General features: G+C 37.2%; 1 protein-coding gene across 2 annotated transcripts; it reads right to left on the reverse strand.

The window, feature by feature from the left end:
* Nucleotides 1-2,485: 2,485 nt before the first annotated feature.
* On the reverse strand, nt 2,486-16,363 carry LOC107791714 (uncharacterized). Of its 2 annotated transcripts, none has more exons than XM_016613829.2 (4): nt 16,099-16,363; nt 15,380-15,517; nt 15,096-15,288; nt 2,486-8,939 (listed from the first exon to the last, which is right to left on the reverse strand). In XM_016613829.2, the coding sequence occupies exons 1-3, from the start codon at nt 16,315-16,317 to the stop codon at nt 15,097-15,099; spliced, it is 549 nt and encodes a 182-aa protein (XP_016469315.1). In that variant the 5' UTR covers nt 16,318-16,363; the 3' UTR covers nt 2,486-8,939; nt 15,096. The 2 variants fall into 2 exon arrangements, with proteins under 2 accessions (XP_016469315.1, XP_016469314.1); XM_016613828.2 differs by lacking the exon at nt 2,486-8,939 and adding an exon at nt 14,490-15,006.
* Between the last annotated feature and the right edge of the window lie 1,785 nt (nt 16,364-18,148).

Consider the following 18,148-nt stretch of genomic DNA (forward strand, 5'->3'; position numbering starts at 1 on the left):
AGGAGTTGAGATTTTGGTATGACACTGAAACATGAAAATAGCTGTTACTGGACCTTCTTGTCTTTAGGGAATATATGATTAAATATAATTACTAAACTGATGACTTGCCCTGAATTGGTGGTGGTGGTTTAGTTGTCAAAGAGTTGAAGTAACAGTATTGACCTATACTTGATGGCTGATTTGCCTTGGTTTGCATCTATACGTGATGGCTAATTTAGTTTTTTTTCTTGGACTAATGTGCAGTTGGTTTATCTGCGAAGTTGAATTAAGAAGCTTCACCGGAGGCAAGAAAAGAGGCAGTTGAACTATTGCTTTCTAGATCTAGTACTACTTGAAAGTTGAAACCACTATCATTAAAAAAAAAGCAAAAACAATTCTCAACGCCCTTACTAGGTAGTGATGAGTTAAAACTACTTGTGTTGGCATGGTAGTTAGCCCGGTAAACTGATTTCATTCTACTATACTAAAGCGGTTAATATTGATTGATGTCTTTATTAGTTGTAGAATACCTGAAGACACCACTAAACTTGGCACAAACTGTTAGTTGCACCCTTAAACTATTGGTAGTCTTATTTATGGTTGAACTCTCTTGGAACATCGGTATTGACAGCTGTCTAACTTTCATGTGTCATGTGCAGTCTTTCTATTTATGTATGATTTGGCGTGGAATCTGAGTAATGTTTTAATACCTAATAGAGTATTCAATTTTATTAAGTCAATTTTGTTAGTCAGCCTTTTACATGTAAATTGATTGTTGTGTTGCCTGGAGTTGCATTAGGGGATTGTATTACTTATTAGTCAGCCTTTTATATGTTAACGAGCAGAATCAGCAGGGGCCCAATACAACTTAAGTAAATAATTTCTTAATTTATTGTTTTCCTTTCTGCATATCATGATCTGTTTTCATAATTGTTTTCTAAAATAAGAATTGATATTTTGAGGCGAAATCTCTGCTTTGTGCTCTATGAATATTGATTCAATATTCATATAATGTAAGCGAGGAAGTGTTAGGAAATAAGGTGGCCAAGAAACAAAACTACTTGTGTATAAGTTGTTACTGTTGTCGATCATCACATAACAAAGTAAGGATTTCAGCGGAGGTTAGGTTACACGAACGTATGGCAAATGATTACATTTCCTTGAACATATAAAAAATTCGCCTGAACTGAGGTTGAGCTTTTCTTTATCGTGGTGGATTAAAAACTTAATAAAAGTCTATCATTAAAGGCCTTTCAAGGATTGATTTTGGAAATCAAGTTTGTTAGTTGTTTGGATTGTATGTTGCTCCAATAGGTTAGAAACATCAAGAGGAGTTGGAAATTCACATTTGAAGTGAGTTGGAGAAGATTTAGCTAAATTTCAGAAGAACCAATCTGGGTCCAGTACAGCTTCATTCACAATGTCGGCTGAAGTTGGACTGCTGTACAAAATGGGTTAAGTCGGGTAAGAATCTGAACTAGGGGTTAAATTTGGTAATGTTTCTTAAGAACAGAAATAGTTAGTGATGTCCGACCAGACTAAAGTATTATCACTTCTTGGAATCACTATATATAGACGAAGGAAAAAGAAAGCACCGAGATATGACCATTTTGTTTACTGCAATGCACATGTACACTTGTGCTTTATATTGTTCTAAATATCACTTATTTTTCAATAAGTTAATTCTTGAAATGAATCAGTTGCTTATGCCTTTGAAATAACTTGTGGCTCAATGTTAATGTCCAAGATCCTTGTTTTCAATGTTAATTCAAAGCTAGCATGGCTGCCATAATTTTCAAGAGCACTTAACCCCCACATACATTTTCTGTATCATGATAATCTCAACAATAAACTCCGGACTAATCCGGACTCTTGAAATATATGGTCATTCGAAGATTTGCTCTGTGAGATGCACATACCCTTTAACTTATATACAAGACAGACTAATGAACACACCATTTTACACTATAAAGTGTCATTTGGATTTGCAGTATCATAGAGGCGGGGAATGGGGATGGACCTACATTCAAGGGAGCAGGTTCAGTTGAATCCGCTATACTGTATTTTTTCTAGTGTATGTGTACTTGTTGTTTCAATTTATAAGATTTTTGAAATTTGTGGTCTAAAGCCAATCTTAGATACTTGTGTGATTATAAACCATCTTACTAAAGATAAAAATTGAATTTTAAAGTTTAATTATCTCTAAATATATAAAGCGACATTCCTATTTGAATAGACTAAATAGAAAAGAATACCACAAATATTGAAACAAAAGGCATACTTTAATAGTATTGACATAATATGAACCCAAAATCAAACACGATATTAGGACAAAAAACAATTTTAGATTAGCAAGAATAGTGGCATACCTATTTCAGCCATATCATGCATTATTGACAAAGGACTAGGTCTTTCTTTTTATTACCCTTTCTCCAATTCCGACTAGCGGTGTCAAAGACAACTACCACACCCAACCGACTGTATTTATACAAGGGAATAGCTGCAATTGATGAAACCCTAATAAGCCTTCCCATTATGGGCCTTATCGGATTGAGCCTACATTCACCACCTAGACTACCCAGTACATAAAATGCACAACTTAATAACTAATTACCACCCTTATAAGTGTGTTCAAGTTTATGGACAAGTTTATGGACTATCACCAAACAAGGGCATTTGACTATAAATAAAATATTTATTGTGTAAGCCCATTTTTCTTACAAGTACTCCACAAATTATATTCGAAAAGCGAATGTTATATTATACTATTGGATCTGCTCGACACAAACGAATGCTGTGCGGGTCGAGTGGATTCATAATTTCCTTCAGGTCAGGCGAGCGTTATCTGTTCGCACAGTTTTCATTTCTTTTCTCAAAGCTATCCTAAGACGTGTACTCTCTAATACTTTCTCAAAGTCCCCTTAGGGATTTCTCACCCTACCAAGGTTCTCTTTACTCTTCCGACTATACATTGTACCAGAGGGTGCGTGCCATTGCATAACACTTAGTAGAGCAGAACACTTCTAAAGCTGGTTTTAAAGCAAACTCATCAGTACCATTGTGGCCTTTTTTGCATGCAATGTCACAAGAAGCGGAGTCAGAATTTTTACTTATGGGGTCAAAATATAAAGAAGTAAATGCACGAAGAAGTCATATAATATCTATACATAAAAAATAATTTTTTATTTAGTTATACAATATTATTTTTTCGCGAAGCGAGTATTAGGCGTAGGTGGCAGACGTACTTCCATAAACTCTTGAACGAGGAGGGGGACAAGAACATCGTGCTCGATGAGTTGGAGAACTTAGAGAGAGACAGAGTGATTTTGGATTTTGTAGGCGTATCAAGGTTGTGGACGCAATGCGGAAAGTGAGCATGGGTAAGGCGACTAGGACGGACGTGATCTTAGTAGAATTTTGGAAGAGCGTGGGTCGAGCAGGCGTGGAGTGGCTTACTGGTTTGTTTAATGTCATTTTCAAGACGAAGAAGATGACTGAAGATTGGATGTGGAGTTTGATGATTACGTCGTACAAAAATAAAGGTGATATCCAGAACTGCAATAACTATAGGGGTATCAAGCTGCCGAGTCATACTATGGAAGTTTAGGAGAGAGTGGTGGAGAAAAGGGTGAAGAGAAATGTGTCTATTTCCAAGAATCAGTTCGGATTTATGTTGGGGCGGTCTACTATCGAATCCCTTCACCTTGTGCGCTTCACAGGCACCCGGCTTGAATGTGTTAAGCACGGGGTAGAATGCGTTAAGCATAAAATACCCGATTCGACGTTTCCAGAAAGAAGGGCTCCCAGAGGGTAAGTTCCAATGGGGTTCCAAGATCTCCTTACCAGCTATAAACCAGAGATTTTTACTCCCTTTCACAGTTCTGATTAAAGGGCTTGGGACCGTGGTAATGCAGTCTTCGATAAGAGCTGTATTCTCTTGCCCCAGGGGAACCCCTAAGATTATGTGCGAGGAATTGCCCTATTGAGTAATGGGAAGCGGGCTAGTCCCCGAAAATGCCCCGCCCGTAAGTTCCTTTGTCGTTGGGGAAAAAAAGATCTCTTTTTTTTTTTAGATTCGAAATTCTTCGTTTTTTTCTCCCAATTTCCCACTCTTTCTGTGAGGCAAAACCTCACCACACTACACTACACTTCGACACAAGAGAAGAGGACCGGGCGCTTTGTATCTTCGGGATAGGAGTTGGCGGTCTTCTTTAAGAGAACTTCAATCTAATACTCATTATGGATCAACTCATGTTTCCTCGAGGTCCTTTGATGGGCATAAAGAAATCTTCTTGGTAGCAACCACCAAACCAATAGAACAAGGGTTAGGCGGAGATTGGTAGAGCAGTATCGGGAGAAGAAAAATGTCTTGCATATGGTGTTCATTGATCTAGAGAAAGCCTACGACAAAGTCCCGAGAGAGGTTCTACGGAGATGTTTGGAGGTTAGCGGTGCTCCGATAGCGTACTTTAGGGTGATTAAGGATATGTACGAGGGAGCTAAGACTCGGATGAGGACCGTGGGTGGTGACTCGGAGCATTTCCCAGTGGAGATGGGGTTACATCAGGGATCGACTCTTAGCCCATTTTTGTTTGCCTTGGCGTTGGATGTGCTGAAGCGGCTCATATAAGGGGAGGTGCCACGGTGTATGCTTTTTGTTGATGACATAATACTGATTGACGAGACGCGAGGCGGGGTTAACGCTAGGTTAGAGGTTTGGAGACAGACGTTGGAGTCTAAAGGTTTCAAGTTGAGCAGGTCGAAAATAGAGTACTTGGAGTGCAAGTTTAGTGATGGGATGCTAGAAGCAGAGGTGGAAGTGAAAATTGATACACAAGTCATCCCTAGAAAGGATAGTTTCAAATATCTTGGGTCTGTAACTTAAGGCAACATGGAGTTTGACTTGATGGTACACATCAGATTGGTGCAACGTGGATGAAATTGAGGCTCGCTTCTGGGGTTCTGTGATAATAATATGCCAAAAAGACTTAAAGGCAAGTTCTACAGAGTGGTGGTTAAACCGACTATGTTGTCTGGAGCGTAGTGTTGGCCCGTCAAGAAGTCCCATGTCTAAAAGATGAAGGTAGATGGGATGAGGATGTTGAGATAAATATGTGGGCATACCAGGAAAGACAAGATTAAGAATAAAGTTATTAGGGAAAAGATGAGTGTTGCTTCGGCGGTGTGATTACCCAAAATGTCATCTTTAAATTTAATAATTAATTATGTGTTCTAAGACCTCGAAAAATACTATTTATCATTACTTGACTTGCTTGCGCAGTCCGTAAAATTTTCCGAAAAGTTTTTATACGAAAAATGAATTAAAATGTGAATTAGAGCTTTAAAACTCAACTAAGTTGACCTTGGTCAACATTTTTAGCAAACGGACTCGGATAAGTTTTTTGACAGTTTCGGTAGGTCCGTATCGTGATTTGAAATTTGGGCGTATGCCCGAAATCAAATTCCGAGGTCCCTAGTCCGAGATATGGAATTTTAAAAAAAAATTAAAAGTTTAAATTCAAATAGTGACCGGATGTCGAATTATGTGCAAACGACCCCAGAATAGAGTTTTGATGATCTAACAGCTCCATATGGTGATTTTGGACTTAAGAACATGATCGAAATTTTATTTGAAAGTCCGTAGTGAAATTAGGCTTGAAATGACTAAAATAGGAATTTAAAGTTTGAAAGTTTGACCTGAGAGTTGACTTTTTGATATCGGGGTCGGAATCTAGTTCCGAAAATTTTTACAGCTCCGTTATGTCATTTATGACTTGGGTGCAAAATTTGAGGTCAATCGGACTTGATTTGATAGGTTTTGACATCGAATGTAGAAGTTGAAAATTCTAAGTTTCATTAAGCTTGAATTGGAGCATTATTCGTGATTTTAGCGGTGTTTGATGTGATTTGAGGTTTCAAATAAGTTCGTATGATATTTTAGAACTTGTTGGTGTATTAGGTTGAGGTCCCGAGGGCCTCAGGTGAGTTTCGAATGGTTAACGGATCAAAAGTGGGACTTAGCTGCTGCAAAAGTTGCTGCTATTTTTCTGCTGGAAATGTTGTCAAAATCGGGCTGCCTGTCAAAATCGGACTCCCTGTCAAAATCAGACTCCCTGTCAAAATCGAGCTCCCTCAAATCGAGCTCCCTGACAAATCGAGCTCCCTGACAAAATCGAGCTCCCTGACAAAATCGAGCTCCCTGACAAAATCGAGCTCCGTGGCAATCTGTAAGTTATAAAAACAGGGGACTTCGTCCCATTTGCCTTTTTGACGAATTGGGGCATGAGGAGAGGCGATTTTGATATATTTTCAAGGAAAAACATTGGAGGTAAGTGATTCTAACTCGGATTTGGTCAATATATACGAATATATCGTTGTTTTCACTATTTAATTAGTGTTTTGAAATAGAAATTTGAGAAACTTTTAGAAATCTCATAGAAACAAATTTATGAGATTTCGGTGTCAATCCGGAGTCGGATTTGAGTGAAACTGGTATGGTTGGACTCATAATTGAATGACTTATCGGATTTTGTGAGTTTCGCCGGATTCCGAGATGTGGCCCCCACGGACGATATTTGAGCTAATTTAGGATTTTATTGAAAAATATAGTATTTTCTTATGAAATTGATTCCTATAATTTTTGTTGACTGTATCGAATTAATTATGACTAGATACGAGTCGATCAGAGTCGGAAAGTCGAGGAAAAACATAATACTTGGTTAAATTGGAGCCAGTCGAGGTAAGTGACTTGTCTAACCTTGTGTGAGGGAAATTTCCCCTAGGATTGATAATTGTAATGTATGAAAAGTCGTGTACATGAGGTGACGAGTGTGTACACGGGCTAAATATGAAATATTATGTCTAAAATTGTGTAGATCACTGTTGCGCATTAATTAAATTATTTTATTTTGTTATATTCTTCATTATTGATTTAATGTTTATATTTTAAATTTGCTTGACCTTTTCTTGCTAATTGTTTTATCTGTTTAGTTGGAACTTGGTTTCTTTTACTCTGTGCATTATTTGAAGGTTGATTTTCTTTAAATTAAATATTATTAATATGAAGTATTTGGCATATTTAAACTTGATATTGAAGCAACGTATTAAAGATTTTGAAATATCATTTTCCTGAATTATTTACTCCTGAATATTTTTGTAAGATTTTCGTACTCATTGTGATGGAGCAGTGAACTCTTTATTATGGAAAAATATTATTGTTGAATTATTTTGACATGAGCCGTGAGCTCTTTATTGTGGAAAAATATTATTGTTAAATTAGTTTGACTTGAGCCGTGAGCTCTTCATTGTGGAAAAATATTATTGATAATTTATTTTGGCATGAGCCGTGAGCTCTTTATTGTGGAAACATATTGTTGTTGAATTATTTTGGCAAGTTAAATTATTTGAGCACTTGAGGTGCAAATTGTGATATTGATACGCATGCGGTGGTATAAGGTCTGGGTATTGAAACACATGCGGTGAGATAATGGTGGCTTGATACGCGTGGCTAGTACGGGGAGCTACTAGAAGTTATGCGGTGTGATAAGGATGGCTAAAACGCGGGATGCTATTTCGGAAAAAATATTTTCTTTCAAATAAATTGTGAAGGCTCCCGCGGTGAGATAAGGAAATGAGATATTGTGAATTTGTTTATGATTTGGGATTACGAGGCGGTACCTCGGGAGTGCCCTTATTGATATTGATTTATGGTCGCAGTTGCCTTGATTATTTGTTGTGATTTTCTTAAAGTTGAAAGGAAATTCTGTTTTGTTTCCACGAGATATTATTTACCATTATTTTGCTTAATTAAATGGTGACACACTACTTGATTCATTTCCAATGTCATTTTATTTTACTATATTGTTAAACATTTTACCATGCCATTATTATATTTCAATAGGGCCTCACCTGACCTCGTCACTACTCTACCGATGTTAGGCTTGGCACTTACTGGGTACCACTGTGGTGTACTCATACTACGCTTATGCATATCTTTTTGTGCAGATCCATGTAAATCTTACCAGTCTAGACGTTAGTGAGTTACCTGCGCACAGAGACTTCGAGGTATATCTGTCAGCGTCCGCAGACTCCGGAGTCCCCTTCTATCATTTTTATGTTGCTTCCTTATTTTTCTTCTTGATATATAGAGACATTGAGAATAAATTCTTAGAAACTTGTGACTTATTACTACCGAATTTTGAGAGTTGAAATTGTTTGAATTGTAGTTTAATTATTTCAGATATTTATTATTATTCCGCATTGATAGGCTTACCTAGTCTTAGAGACTAGGTGCCATCACGACATCCTACAGAGGGAATTTGGGGTCGTGACAGGTGGAGGACAAATTGCGAGATTCGAGGTTGAGATAGTTCAGACACGTGCAGAGGAGAGACATAGATGTCCCGGTCATGATGTGTGAGAGGTTGATCATGGTGGGTCAAAGGAAGGGTAGGGGTAGGCCTAAGAAATATTGGGGTGATGTGATTAGGCAGAACATGCTATTGCTCTAGCTTACCGAGGACATGACCCTCGATAGAAAAAAATTAAAGATGGGAATTAAGGTGGAAGGATGACAAGTAGTCGCTAGTGTCACTTAGTCTTATCCAGTAGTACTAGTACTATTTTTGTATTTCTCTTATTCCTGGTTCTTTACTATACCATGTTGTGCTATTTGCTTTTATTATATTATTGTTGTTCCTGTCTGTTACTTTATTTTCATTGTTGTTTGAACCAAGGGTCTACAAAAATTTTCTGCCTTAACAAGGTAAGGGTAGGTCTGCGAATACATTACCCTCCCCATATCTCATTTGTGAAATTACACTGGGCTTTTATTATTGTTGTCGTTGAAGGGGGTGTCATTGACACCCCTTAAAAGCATATGGCTCCGCCACTGCTTATGCGCCCGCTGCCAACTGATAGGTTGTCTCTGTGAAATGTTCTGGATTCTCTCACTTGAGTCTCTAGTCAAATTCAAATAAGATTAAGTTCTAATAGGCCCAAATTGAGCATTCTGCTATTCATAATTTAAAGAAATAAGCACTTGACAAATTATTAGGAACTAAGTAGGAGGTAAATAATAGAAAGTAAATGAAGGAAAATAAACAAGATGCATGAGATAACTAATCCACAACAACCACTTCGTACTATTATGACCTGGTATTACCATTTCAAATTATTAAACAGCTATAGTTTGAAGAAGGGAATAACTAACTAAAATTAATACTCTAACAACTTCTACATTTCGACTGCTTCATATAATATCTAATATTTGGAGACAACATGCAACTACCTCAACTTATAGAGACACTCTAACACAGCTCTCCCCTCCCTCTCTGTTACGATAACTGGAATCTAAGAGAGAATCGAGCTACAACTAAGAAGAAAATAAGAAGAAGCTAGGGTTAGCTAAGATAGATTCATTTCTTGTCCAATTAAGATAATTACAAAGGGTCTTATACACCCCACTGCCGGACAAAACATCCTAACATCCTACCAACTTCAAAGTTACTGGTACTGCTCTTTACACTCTTATTGTATAATATTCATATCAGTTCCCCTCCCCCGCCCTAAAAACTTCCTTGTCCTCAAGAAAGGAAGTTAGGGAAACGAATTCATAAGGTCTGGTAGTCCACCCAAGTAGCATAATCAGGTGGAATTTTATCCCATTGCACCAATACTTGTGTGACTGTCTTATTTCCCTTCCGTACCATACGCCTTTCCAGAATCTTCTGAGGTTATGGGCAATATGGACTTGAAAGTTCCACAACAGGTGGATGGTTAATTGCTTTAGGTAAACTGTGGTATAGCTTCAGTTGAGAAACATGGAAAGTGGGATGAAGCAATAGTTGAGAGGGCAGAGATAATTTGTATGCAACAACTCCCCACTTTCTGGAGAATTTGGTAGGGACCATAATACCCATCAGAAAGCTTAGAAAAATGGTGGCCAGACATAGAAACCTGCCTATAAGGTTGTATCTTCATATAAACTCGGTCCTCTTCCTGGTACTGCATATCAGATCTGTTCTTGTTAGTCTGATCAATGATTTTTTGTTGTGCTCTCTACAAATGGAATTTCAACAATTGAAGTTTGTATTCCCTAGTGAGTAAACTCCTGTCCACCTCATCCAAAGCAGAATCACCAGCATCATATGGCAACTGTAGATGGGGAGGTTGCCCATAAAAGGCTTCATAAAGTGTAGTTTGGATGGAGGTATGAAATGTGGTATTGTACCACCACTCAGTTGTAGCTAGGTATAAATACCAATCATTCTGAGAATCTGAGCAGAAATATCTGAGATAAGTCTCTAGGCATCTATTGAGTGAGGATGGTAGGTGGTGGAGGTATTGAGAGTGACCCCCATCATTGAGAAGAGCTCTTGCCATACCTTGCTAGTAAATATGGGGTCTCAGTCACTCGCTATATCCTTAGGCATCCCATGTAACTTATGAATGTGCTCCATGAACAATTTAGCCACACCACTTGCTGAGTAGGGATGAGACAATCGTATGAAGTGTGCATATTTAGTTAGTCTGTCGACCACTACCTATATCACTATCTTGTTCTTAGATTTTGGTAGGCCTTTTATAAAATCCATACTGATACTGCTTCAGGCTGATTCTGGTAATTTGAGAGGCTGTAACAACCCTGGATAAGGTGCAGTGTCATACTTGTGCCTCTAGAACACATCACAAGCCTTGACATAAGTTTGGACATCCTCCCTCAATCCCTTCCAATGAAACAAAGCAGCCAACTTCCTGTAAGTATGATCAATGCCTGAGTGACCACCTGTTGTAGTGTCATGCCAGAGGTTTATAATATTCCTCCTGAGTTCTCGATCAGCCCTTACTACAAATTTGCCATTTTTTCTTAATTGATCGTGTATCCAGGTATACCCCTTGGCCTCTCTGTCTCCTTCCTTCAATCTTTTTATTAGTTCTGCCAACTAATAAAGAGCAAGGCGGGGAGTTCTTGGAGGAAGGGTGCCGATGGTCTATCGAAAACAGCCTCTCTACCCCATGGAAGTTGTAAGGTCTGTGTACACACTACCCTCCCCAGACTCCACTAGTGGGATTATACTGGGTTGTTGTTGTTGTTGTTGTTAGTTCTGCCAACTCTGAATCCTGATTCCAACTTTGAACAATTAAGTTTAAGAGCTCAGTTTTCATAGTTGATAAGGTCACGATAGACAATTCTATCATATGCATTCTAGACAAGGCATCTGCAACCTTATTCCCCCTTCCCTTCTTATACTCAATGGTAAAGTCATACTGTATCAATTTAGTGATCCATTTCAGCTGAGTTCCAATGTGTAGTTTCTGCTCTGACAAGAATTTGAGAACCTTCTCATCTGTTTTACCACAAAGTTTCTTCCTGTCAGGTATTATGACCACCTGTTCACATCCATTACTAAACCTAGTAGTTCTTTGCTGTACACTGACAATGACTGTTGTTGACTAGAGAGTCCCTTACGGAGAAAGGCAATGGGTTGACCCTTCTGCATCAACATTGCCCCAATCCCCATATTACAAGCATCTATCTCTACTATAAAAAGTAAGGAGAAATCAGGAAGTGCCAACACATGAGCTGAAGTGGGTACCTCCTTGAGTTTGCTAAACGCTTTAGCTGCTTTTTCTGTCCAATTGAAGCTGTCCTTCTTGAGCAATTCAGTGAGTGGCTTGCTAATCATTCTATAGTTCCTTATAAACCATTTATAATACCCACCTGGCCCCAAAACACTTCTCAATTGCTTGAAGGATGCAGGTTGAGGCCAGTTTTGCACAACAACTACTTTTTCTGGGATCTGTAGCTACCCCATCTGCTGAGATACAGTGACCCAAGTACTCTACCTTGGTGGCAACAAACACACATTTACTCTTTTTTGCCAACAACTAATTTTCGGCCAGCAACTCAAAGGTGATTCTGAGATGATGCAAATGGTCATCTAAGCTCTTGATATATACTAATATATCATAAAAAAACACTAAGATGAACCTTATGAGATGTTCTTGAAAGACAAGGTTCATCAGACTTTAGAAACTAGAGGGTGCATTGGTTAACCCAAAGAGCATGACCAAGTATTCATAGTGTCCTGAATGTGTTTTGAAAGCAGTTTTTTGAATGTCAGAAGATGCTATTCTGATCTGATAATATCCTGCTCTCAAGTCTATCTTTGAGTAGATTTGAGAACCACCCAACTCATCCAATAACTCCTCAATGACAGGAATAAGAAACTTGTCTTCACTGTCACCTTGTTCAAAGCTCTGTAGTCCACACATAGCCTCCATGACCCATCCTTCTTCCCCACCAGAACCACTGGGGAAGCATAGGGCTTGAACTGTACTGAATAATTTGTTGGTTTATCATCTCTTGGACCATATTTTTAATGACATCTTTTTGAACATGTGAGTATCTGTAGGGTTTAGAATTGACATGAGAGTTGCCTTCCATTGTAGGGATATGATCAACAAACACACCCTTTGAAGGGGGTAGTGTTTTTGGCTCACCAAAGATTCCCTTAAATTCTTCCAGTAATCTTTTAACTAGCGTAGGTTCATCTTTTTGTTGTTCCATTAGTTCTAAGGATTCCGATTCTGCACTCTTTACCTGAACCATAAAGAATTGTGAAGTTCCTACTGACAGTTTATTCAGTGTCCTGGCCTCAACGGTTTTAAATTTTGGTTTAATACTCTGTAAGGTGAGTAATTCCCTTGATACTCAAACTCCATCTGCAACCTCCTAAAATTAAATTTAATATCCTCTAAGGGATTTCTTACGTAGCTGGAGAATAGATGGTCTCAATAGGAAGACACACAAGCTTTGAAAAGTGCAACACTATTCCCATGGTTATTTGGTGGACAATTTAGACTGAAAGAAACAATAGAATTTTTGAAGGCAAAGTTAACAACATACATAGTCTTAAACACAAATGTATTTCTTTGCTAGCTTTTTGGTGCAACATGGCCTTTGTAAACTGTGTGATTCCATGTTAGATATGATCCAGGCATTGCAAACTTTGTAACTTTTAACACACTGTCTTAGTGCAGTTATACCATTTATAAAATATCATTACTTATAAAAAAAATATGGGTAGATCACAAGGATTATCCAAAGTAACCCAAGATGCTTGGTGTCTAACGACGTGGCAGGTAATCCTCTTCTCATTCTGCACCAAGAAACTAGAGAGTTTGCAACGCCCTTAGTATATGGTCTAGAACTGCATTTGGTGATACTCGTGAAGAGCCAAAGAGTATGGGAGTTCTAATTAGGAGTTTGGAAGAGGCTGTTGTGTCTGATAATAGTCGAGAGAATTGAATGAATTTACCAGGGGCAAGAGCGGAGTTTACCAGATTCTAAAACTACAAGATAGTGTAGAAACAAAAGGCAAGAGTGAAATGGCTTAAGGGGGAAGATACCAACACTGTTTTCTTTCATGGGGTTAATAAAGATAGGACTAAGAAGCTGAACATACAGAAAATCAGAGATGGAGATGGACAGTGGGTGGATGGTACTAAAGATGTGGCAAAAGCAACTGTGAAGTTCTTTGAACAACTCTTCAGTGCTGAAGACATCTCTGGAGATTGTGAGGTGTTAAATGTTGTGAAGAAAGTTGTCACAGAGGAGGACAATGCAGTCCTTACAGCTTCTACACTGCAGGAAGTAAAGGAAAGTGTGTTCTCAATATATCCAAACAGTACACCTGGTCCAGATGGTCTCAATGAAAGGTTCTACCAAACAGCCTGGCCTATTATTGCTAAAGATATTTATGAAGCAGGTATGGCCTTCTTCCTTGGAGCTACACTCCCTAAGTTCTTTACTCATACATGCCTTGACATGTTACCCAAATTGAATCTCCTAAACGCTATACAGATATTAGTACCTATCAGCCTATGCAATGTATCTAGCAGGATCATTGCTAGGTGTTAAATGCCAGATTCAATATCACACGGCCCAAAATAATTACTCAAAATCAGAGTGATTTTGTCAAGGGGAGAGTTATTACGGACAATATACCACTAGCCCAGGAGATTGTAGATGATATTGCAAACCTATGAAGGGTGGCAATGTGGTGATCAATTAGATATGGCCAAAACATACAGTAAAGTGTCTTGGTTTAGAATTCTAGATCAACCTCATTTACAAATTCATCTCAAACAATTGATACTCCTAGGTAGCAAACATGGTTTCTTCAACTCACCGAGGGATCTAGGGTGACCACCCTCTAACACCCTCTCTTTGTGTCCTCACTGCAGAGTTACTATTGCATGCTTAATGCATTGCACAACAGCAGGAAATATAGCTTTATGAGCAGCTATGGGTTTATGGCCCTTAAATTAATCATTTAACCTCTGTTAATGATACTATAATTATTAGCAGTGGAGGTGACATCTCAGTACAACTCGTTCTCAATACTATGGTGAGTCGCGAGTTATGAGAATGTTTTATGGGCATCTGATAAAGAGAACTAAGAGTCGCTACACTATGGCACCTAATACATCCCAAAGAGTCATCTGAAGAGTGGGAAGAATCTTAGGAATGAGATTTGATAAACTCCCCATGAAACATCATGCATGTCCTTGAACTTAAATAAGGAAGAAGCTTTCTATCTTCTCTGAAATGGTGAGTACAATAATTAACAGAGTAAAGGAATATAAGACACGTTCTACTTGCTCTGAACATCCACACTCCACACTCTGCCAGTTGTTCATCCTTTTAAAGGAACTATTAACTATTGACATTGTTGAAAAATATATTGCAAGATTCTTCTGGTCAGGCATGGAGAATGGTGGGAAGCATCACCGGGCCTTCTGGACCAATCTATGTTTCCCTTATGAAGGATAGTCAAACTTTAGGATGTTGGAAAATACTTTAGAATAAGTTTCACTGCAAAAAAATGGTGGAATCTCTGAACCACTAACACATTGTGAGTCTATATACAGGCTACACACTGCAGAAATTCTCACCCAGTCACCTAACAATGGAGAGCTGGACAATCACATAGTTGGAACGCCTATCCACAGGTAAATCATCTGATATCCATATCCACAAAAATTGAACAACCAAAGCCAAAGAAACAACGTAAACAAATAGCACTAAGATTCATTCAAAATCTGTATACCTCAAACCAGCAATTTTCTCCGGCAAAGGCAGAAAATATTCTCCCCATCTGGTCCTTTATATGCATGGATTTGAAAAGTTTCTTTAGGTGAACGCAGAGTGAGATTTTTAACTTTAACAGTCATAAAAAATTCGCGGCATTCGGCCAAAATAAAGTTCACTTTTTCAACATACAAGACCTCGTATTTGTAAACCTGCAAGGTACGTAGAAAATACTGTAAGGACACTTGGGGTGAGGGAGATTGTTCAACCAGAGCAAAGATGATAAGATGAATAAAGGCCTACATTGGTTTCTTTACTGTTGTAATCCTGAATAGCATGGTTAGCCAGTTCCATCAGCAAGTCAATTTCTTTCTCAAAATCCAGGTATGGTATAAGCATAGCTGCCTTGGCTTTACCCGGATAGATGTCAATGTCGAAACCCTGCCAAATAAGCCAATCAGTCATGAATTCATACTCAAGCGATAACAAGAAGGGGTCATAATTGAAGCCGAAAGTCAAAGAAGCTGATATTCAATCAAGTAAAGAAGTTTAATTTGTGGAGCTAACATGCTGTTTTAGAATTTGGTCTATTTGCTAAATAAAATAAAGAGAACAGGGGCTAATCAAATCACTTGAACACTATGGCTAAAAGTACCACCAAAACAGCCATGAATTCCTAAATTTATTTTAACACGTAACCAAGTAAGCCCCATAATCTTGTCTGCCACACTTAAGGCTCTAAACAAAATTAAGGAGCTCAGACTGGGCAGAGCTTGGGATATTACAAATTAGTTGTTAAGAATGCTCAGACAATAAGCAGGCTAAACAACTAATTTTCTAAAAATATACTCCTAATGTTAAGAACAGCCTTAGCCAACTAAAAGTAAAACTGGGAAAAACTTGGAATTGTTGAAAGTGATAACAATTGTAAGCTCTAATTAGAAATTTGACCAGCTCTAATTGATGTGTGTGTATACATATAATGCAAGATTAGAATAAAAGAGTAGTGAAAGAAGACGAACATCCGAAGCAAAAATCTGAAGGAAGTATTTCCTATAAATTCTGCGAAATATAACCCTGTGCTTCTCCGAAGCGCCTTCGGGGATGAAAGCGTCGTCATCCCAGACAACCTGACCAGACAAGAACCTGCGGGGCAGTTCCCTCCTCTGCCAGTCAAGTAGTTCTTCTGCAAAACATGGCTCCTTATCAGGTGAAAATTGCCTCGATTCACTATCGGCCATTTCTTCGGAACTATCGACCAAACCCTAGTACCAACAATTTCCCATATATGCTAAATATATATACTATAGGAGTGAGTAGTATAGAAAAATAGTGCCGGGGGCACACTTGTAAATTAATTATTACAATATTTTCTTTGCCTTTCTCATCCCTATAATAATTTTCTTTATGAGTTTATATATCCAAACTGTCTTTTTATTTCTCTTCAATCTCCTACTTTACTTTACTTTACTTTACTACTATCTATTTCTCTTATCTCTCTCTCTCTCTCTCTCTCTATATATATATATATATATATATATATATATATATATATTAAAAGCACGAAGATCCTTAACGAAATATCGTTCGTCCTTTTTATCCTTCAAAAATCGATTTCATATTGGACAAACTTGTAATTTAATTATGTTCCTAATATTTAAATTTTTAAAATCACTTAGAATTTTGATTATTAAATATTTACTTATTTGTATCATGTATGTATTCCTAAAATTGAGGCATTTAAAATAGAATAATTTTAAGTCCGTGTTAGAATCGTGTAAGCTACAATTAAGTAATCATTGTTATTCACTTTTAGAATTACAAATAGCATTTTCTCCCACCACCTAGAATCGGTGTTGCTATCCCTTGAATCTAACTCCTTTTATAATTTTTATCTTATCCTTTCCCCAAAGTATTATAAGATTGTCCCTTAATTCGTTTAGTATTTTTAATTTTTAATTCTATTCTATTTTTTGTTTATAATTTAACACTATTGTCGTGCATGATGTATAACACTATGAAATTTGAGTTAGTTTCAATAATATCGAATTTTAAATAATTTCCTACTACTCCTTGTTAGACAATTTGACGTGGACCTGACATTCCAAGCAATAAGTTTTGGCTAAAAGTAAATAATATGAAAGAATTGTTCAACATTTATGAACTATACACATATAGATTTAGGATTTCATCTAATATTGTTTGATTCAGTTTTCTCTAATGCTAAATTTAGATAGTTCCCTCATATTATCATTTTAGCTGTAACAATGTCTAGCAATTATTTATATATTATTTAAGGTATAATATTGGTTCAAAATTAGTGTCATGTTTTTTCCCGATAAAATTATTTTTGCTCTCCAACTTTTTAATATAACAATCAAAGTTACCTTCCAATTTTGAACAACATAATACATTTGTCCTTACTATCTCAAAACAATTTTTAAATTAATATTTTAAGCTCAGATTATTATGATCAAGCTTTATTTTAATTTTTTAATATCGTGATTTTAAAAAAAAATCTATATTATTAAATTACTTAAATAATGAATTAAATATTATTTCTAAGTAAGTAAGAAAGAAAAAATAGTGATCAAGCAATTATAAATTAATTTTTCTAATTTTTAGGACTTTAAAATCAACTAAAAATTTCATTTCATAATTGGAATTATGTAGGAACTTCTAATATTTAGGAATACAAAATCAAGAAAACATTTACTTATATAAGCCATTTTCTTATTTAAAGTGTTAAATAAATTTCAATTATTTTTTTTTATAAGAGGGAAACCCGAGGCCGCTACATTTAGTGCGCACTAGGTAAACTTCCCCCTGTGTAATAGTCTGCAAATCACACAGGGGAGGTAAACCGCACTAGGCAAGCCATGTGCGACAGGCTCAATCCATAAAACATTAAGGGAGATTCAATCTCAGGTCATCCGTATATATGACAACCCTCCAAATCAACTGGGCAACTCCGAAGGGTTAAGCTGTCTAATATACTTATTTTCACTGCATGCAGATAAAGTTAAAAAAGGTACAGTTCAATTAGGATGTAACAATTATAATCCAATTATT

This window comes from Nicotiana tabacum, chromosome 21, assembly GCF_000715075.1.
Source record: "Nicotiana tabacum cultivar K326 chromosome 21, ASM71507v2, whole genome shotgun sequence".
In the NCBI taxonomy this organism is placed as follows: Eukaryota; Viridiplantae; Streptophyta; class Magnoliopsida; order Solanales; family Solanaceae; genus Nicotiana; species Nicotiana tabacum.

Excerpts from the sequence above, each read along its gene's own strand:
- LOC107791714 (XM_016613829.2), bottom strand. The coding sequence starts at position 16,317 with ATGGCCGATAGTGAATCGAGGCAATTTTCACCTGATAAGGAGCCATGT. Across the intron at positions 15,518-16,098 it reads TTCAGATTTTTGCTTCGGAT|GGTTTCGACATTGACATCTA; the intron begins GTTCGTCTTCTT and ends CTTATTTGGCAG. Across the intron at positions 15,289-15,379 it reads ACAACAGTAAAGAAACCAAT|GTTTACAAATACGAGGTCTT; the intron begins GTAGGCCTTTAT and ends CGTACCTTGCAG.